This window comes from Mandrillus leucophaeus, unplaced genomic scaffold (assembly GCF_000951045.1).
Source record: "Mandrillus leucophaeus isolate KB7577 unplaced genomic scaffold, Mleu.le_1.0 Scaffold104, whole genome shotgun sequence".
In the NCBI taxonomy this organism is placed as follows: domain Eukaryota; kingdom Metazoa; phylum Chordata; class Mammalia; order Primates; family Cercopithecidae; genus Mandrillus; species Mandrillus leucophaeus.
The window spans coordinates 838326-844025 of record NW_012098543.1 but is presented as its reverse complement, the minus strand read 5'-3'; the positions used below and the strand labels follow the sequence as shown (position 1 = coordinate 844025).

The 5700-nt window shown below is 45.9% G+C and overlaps 1 protein-coding gene across 6 annotated transcripts in view; it reads left to right on the top strand.

Moving 5' to 3' along the window:
• ZNF331 (zinc finger protein 331) overlaps positions 1 to 5700 on the top strand; it is a 55108-nt gene extending 49408 nt beyond the window's left edge. For all 6 annotated transcript variants that reach the window (XM_011979623.1, XM_011979632.1, XM_011979644.1 and 3 more), the window contains exon 5: positions 4331 to 5700. In XM_011979623.1, the coding sequence (XP_011835013.1) occupies positions 4331 to 5586 (1256 nt within the window). In that variant the 3' untranslated portion in view covers positions 5587 to 5700. The remainder of the gene's footprint in view (positions 1 to 4330) is intronic.

The following is a 5700-nucleotide window of genomic DNA, read 5'->3' as shown; positions in this document are numbered from 1 at the left end:
GGATCACTTGAGGTCAGGAGTTAGAGACCAGCCTGGCCAACATGGTAAAACCCTGTCTCTACTAAAAATATAAAAATTAGCCAGGCATGGTGGCACATGTCTGTAATCTCAGCTACTCCAGAGCCTGGTGCAGAAGAATCATTTGGACCTGGGAAGCAAAGGTTGCAGTGAGCCAAGATCGCGCTACTGTGCTACAGCCTGGGCAACAGAACGAGACTTTGTCTCAAAAATAGTGAAAAATAAGGCCGGGTGCAGTGACTCACTCCTGTAATCACAACACTTTGGGAGGCCAAGGCGGACGGATCATAAGGATAGGAGTTCAAGACCAGCCTGGCCAACATGGTGAAACCCCACCTCTACTGAAAATACAAAAATTTACCAGGTGTGGTGGCACATGCCTGTATTAACAGCTACTTGGGAGGCTGAGGCAGGAGAATCACTTGAACCCGGGAGGTAGAAATTGCAGTGAGCTGAGATCACGCCACTGCACTCCATCCTGGGCGACAGAGCAAGAATCTGTCTCAGAAAAATACATAACTAAATAAATAAAATATGACCTTTTCCCTACCTATCTAGTTTCCTGTTTGTTCTTTATTCCTTTCTCTTTATAAAGTCTTTATTAATAGCGTTTCCTTTCCTTTTTTTTTTTTTTTTTTAAAGATGAGATTTTTTTTTCACTCTGTCACTCAGGCTGGAGTGCAGTGGCGCCATCATGGCTAACTGCAGCCTCAACCTCCTGGGCTCAAGCGATCCTCCTGCCTCATCTCCCTGAGTAGCAGGGACCACAGGTGCACACCACGACACCCGGCTAATTATTGTGTTTTTTTGTAGAGATGGGATTTCGCCATGTTGCCCAAGCCGATCTTGAACTCCTAGGCTAAAGCAACTCACCCACCTCAGCCTCCCAAAGAGGGTGGATTACAGGCATGAGCCACTGCACCCGGCTCAATAGCATTTTGACTTCTGGTTGTTATAAATTTGATTAATAATCAAAAAATGTTTAAGGCCAGGCATGGTGGCTCACGCCTGTAATCCCAACACTTTGGGAATCCAAGGTGGGCAGATCACCTGAAGTCAGGACTTCAAGACCATGGCCAACATGGTGAAAACCCATCTCTACTAAAAATACAAAAATTAGCCAGTGTGGTGCTGTGCGCCTGTAATCCCAGCTACCCAGGGGGCTGAGGCAGGAGAATCACTGGGACCTGGGAGGTAGAGGCTGCAGTGAGCCAAGATCATGCCACTGCAGTCCAGCCTGGGCAACAGAGCAAGTCTCAAAAAGCTGGGCATGGTGGCCGTGCCTGTAATCCCAGCTGCTTGGGAGGCTGAGGCAGGAGAACTGCTTGAACCCTGAAGGTGGAGGTTGCAATGAACCGAGATCACACCACTGCACTCCAGCCTGGGTAACAGAGCAAGACTCCCTCTCAAAAAATAAAAATAAAAATAATTTTTAAAGAATTTTTAAAGTTTTGAGCTTGAAATTTTTCCTCAAGTTCTATGTCCTCTAGCATTTTGTTTTTTTAAAGGAGGGCGTATCATTTCTAAGCCAGATGTACTGTCTTACAGAATTAAGGGAAAGAGCCTTGATGGTTGTGAGGGAAAAGACAAGACAATACTGAGGAAAGTGAGAGCCAGTTAGCCACCCGTACAAAGGGCATCCCCGCTGGGCAGGGAACAGGCACACCCTGAGGTGTTGGAGAAGCTTTCTCCAAAGGTTCAGGCCCAAAGCCTCTAGGAAAGAAAGATCTTAGCCAGGCGTGGTGGCTCATGTCTGTAATCCCAGCACTTTGGGAGGCTGAGGTGGGCGGATCAGGAGGTCAGGAGATCGAGACCATCCTGGCTAACACAGTGAAACCCCGTCTCTACTAAAAATACAAAAAATTAGCCGGGCATGGTGGTGGGCGCCTGTGGTCCCAGCTACTCAGGAGGCTGAGGCAGGAGAATGGTGGGAACCCGGGAGGCGGAGCTTGCAGTGAGCTGAGATCACGCCACTGCACTCCAGCCTGGGCGACAGAGCGACACTCCGTCTCAAAAAAAAAAAAAAAAAGAACTTACCACGAACTTGATCTTCACCCCATTTCCCTGTCACCTTGTTTTTCCTGTCATATTTAACCCCATTTGATGTGCTGCTGGTGCTGCGGGTCTGTGGGCCACGCCTTTAGTAGCAGGGGTAGAGGTGACGTGATCCTCTGCCCTTCATCATTCCTGAAAGTGGGTTAGCCCCACTTTAAGCGCCCGTTTTCTTTTTCTTTTATCTAGGTGTTGGCAATACCGCTTCCTGGGTGCTGGTCATGTACCTCCACCATGAGGCACCTAGTATCTGGTTGTAGCTCTTTGCCGTTGGCGGTCATTGGCAGTGCTCACATTCGTTACACTGGGGCTCAAATGCTGTGCGCCTATCACTGCCCCTTCATTTATTAGCCTATAATTTAAAGAGAAACTTTGTTTCATCTGCTAATTGCTCATGCAGTGGCACTGTTCATATTGGATAACGAGGATAAAAACTTTGTTCTTTTCCTTTGTTGGTTTTTACGTTGTTTTTGTTTTTTGTTTTTTGTTTTTTTGAGACAGGGTCTTACTCTGTCACCCAGGCTGGAGTGTAGTAGTGCAGTCTGGGCTCACTGCAGCCTTGACTTCCCAGGCTCAAGCCATCCTCCCACCTCAGCCTCCCGAGGAGCTGGGACTGTAGGTGCACACCACCACGCCTGGCTAATTTTTATATTTTATTTTTTTGTAGAGACAGGGTTTTGCTGCTTCCCAGGGTTTTGCTGTTTCCCAGACTGGTTTTGAACGCCTGAGCTCAAGTAATCCACCCGCCTCGGTCTCCCAAAGTGCTGGAATTACAGGCGTGAGCCACCGCACCTAGCCAATTGTCAGTTTTTATAATAGAGGATTGGTTTCCTAGCATGCTCCAAAGCTGGCCATTTAACATTTTGTAGTATCATTATGAACTCATAGATTTAAACGTTTGCTGTTTCTCAGTCCTTTGCAGTTAGCCTCCTTCTTGATGCTCAAGTTCGAAACTTTTTCTTATTATTGTTCTAAACTTTTTCACATTTTTAATTAAATGTAGTCTTGCAGATTATCTTTTTTGTTGCTTTTGAATGTTGTATTCTTTTACCCAGTTGCTTTTTTTTTTTTTTTTTTGAGACAGTCTCTCTCTGTCGGCTTACTGCAACCTCCACCTCCCGGGTTCAAGCAATTCTCCTGCCTCAGCTTCCCAAGTAGCTGGGATTATAGGCACATGCCACCATGCCTGGCTGATTTTTGTATTTTTAGTAGAGATGGGGTTTGTTTGCTTGTTGTTTTTTCTTTTGAGACGGAGTCTAGCTCTGTCACCCAGGCTGGAGTGCAGTGGCACAATCTCGGCTCACTACAACCTCCACCTCCCGGGTTCAAGTGACTCTCCTGCCTTACCCTTCCGAGTAGCTGGGATTACAGTCTCCCACCACCACGCCCAGCTAATTTTTGTATTTTTAGTAGAGACAAAGTTTCACCATGTTGGCCAGACTGGTCTCGAACTCCTGACTTTATGATACACCCACCTCGGCCTCCCAAAGTGCTGGGATTACAAGCGTGAGCCACCGCGCCCAGCCTGTTTTTTGTTTTTTTGGTTTTTTTTTTTTTGAGACAGAGTTTCATGCTTGTTGCCCAGGCTAGAGCGCAATAGCATGATCTCAGCTCACCGCAACCTCTGCTTCCCAGGTTCAAGCAATTTTCCTGCCTCAGCCTCCCAGGTAGCTGGGATTGCAGTCATGTGCCACCACACCTGGCTAATTTTGTATTTTTAGTAGAGACAAGGTTTCTCCATGTTGGTCAGGCTGGTCTCGGACTCCCAACCTCAGGCGATCCGCCTGCCTTGGCCTCCCAAAGTGCTGGGATTACAGGCGTGAGCCACCACTCCCAGCCCTTTACCCAGTTACTTTTAGTAATACTGCTGACATATATGTGTATCAGTTTCAGAATGCTTTACACACAGCTATCCAACTGCATATTGTTTTGTTACAGTACTTCTATATTTGATTTTCTTTGATTTTCCAAGTATATTATCACATCATCTACAAATACTTGTTTTCATCTTCAAAATAGGAAATAATAGGACTAATTGTGGGGACCTTTTTCATGTTTGACTTTAAAACAGATGTCTCCAAGGAATTCTCATTAAGTATTGTGCCAGAAATAGAATCTATATTTTAACAAGAGCCTTGGGTGATTCACATTTATTCTACTGGATAATTTTTATTACTATTAGACAAGTTTTTGGTTTGTGGTTAGGTTTGTTTGTACTTGTGTCCCTCTAAAGGAAACAAACTATGTTCTTTTTTCCCAGATTTGGAGTCAGCATATGAGAATAAGAGTTTAGCTACAGAAAAAAACATTCATGAACTAAGGGCTTCCAAAAGGAATTCAGATAGAAGAAGTAAATCCCTTGGCCGTAACTGGATATGCGAAGGTACGCTTGAAAGACCGCAGCGCTCGAGAGGGAGGTATGTCAATCAAATGATCATCAATTATGTAAAAAGGCCTGCTACTAGAGAAGGTACCCCTCCTAGACCACATCAGAGACATCATAAGGAGAATTCCTTTGAATGTAAGGAGTGTGGGAAGGCCTTTAGTCGTGGCTATCAACTTAGTCAACATCAGAAAATCCATACTGGCGAGAAACCTTATGAATGTAAAGAATGTAAGAAGGCCTTCCGTTGGGGCAATCAGCTTACTCAACATCAAAAAATTCATACTGGGGAGAAGCCGTACGAGTGTAAAGACTGTGGGAAGGCTTTTCGATGGGGTTCAAGCCTCGTTATTCATAAGAGAATTCATACTGGTGAAAAACCCTATGAATGTAAAGACTGTGGAAAGGCCTTTCGGCGTGGTGATGAGCTCACTCAGCACCAGAGATTCCACACTGGGGAGAAAGACTACGAATGCAAAGACTGTGGGAAGACCTTCAGCCGTGTGTATAAACTTATTCAGCACAAGAGAATTCATAGTGGGGAGAAGCCTTACGAGTGTAAAGACTGTGGGAAGGCCTTTATTTGTGGTTCAAGCCTCATTCAGCATAAAAGAATTCACACAGGTGAGAAACCCTACGAATGTCAAGAGTGCGGGAAGGCCTTCACTCGAGTCAATTACCTCACTCAGCATCAGAAGATCCACACCGGTGAGAAGCCTCACGAGTGTAAGGAATGTGGGAAGGCCTTTCGCTGGGGTTCGAGCCTCGTGAAGCACGAGAGGATACACACGGGCGAGAAGCCGTACAAATGCACAGAGTGCGGGAAGGCCTTCAACTGCGGCTACCACCTCACTCAGCACGAGAGAATCCACACAGGCGAGACCCCGTACAAATGTAAGGAGTGTGGGAAGGCTTTCATTTATGGGTCCAGCCTTGTGAAACACGAGAGAATTCATACCGGGGTGAAACCCTACGGGTGTACAGAATGTGGGAAGAGCTTTAGTCATGGCCATCAGCTTACACAACATCAGAAAACGCACAGCGGGCCGAAATCCTACGAATGTAAGGAATGCGGGAAGGCATGTACCCACCCAAACCATCTCCGAGAACATCAGAGGATCCACAACAGTTGAAGAGCCTCTTGAACACCGTAGCCCACTCGTATCTGTGGTTTCGCTTTCCACAGTTGGTTATCTGCAGTCCACTGCAGTTCAAAAATATTAAATGGAAAATTCCAGAAATAACGA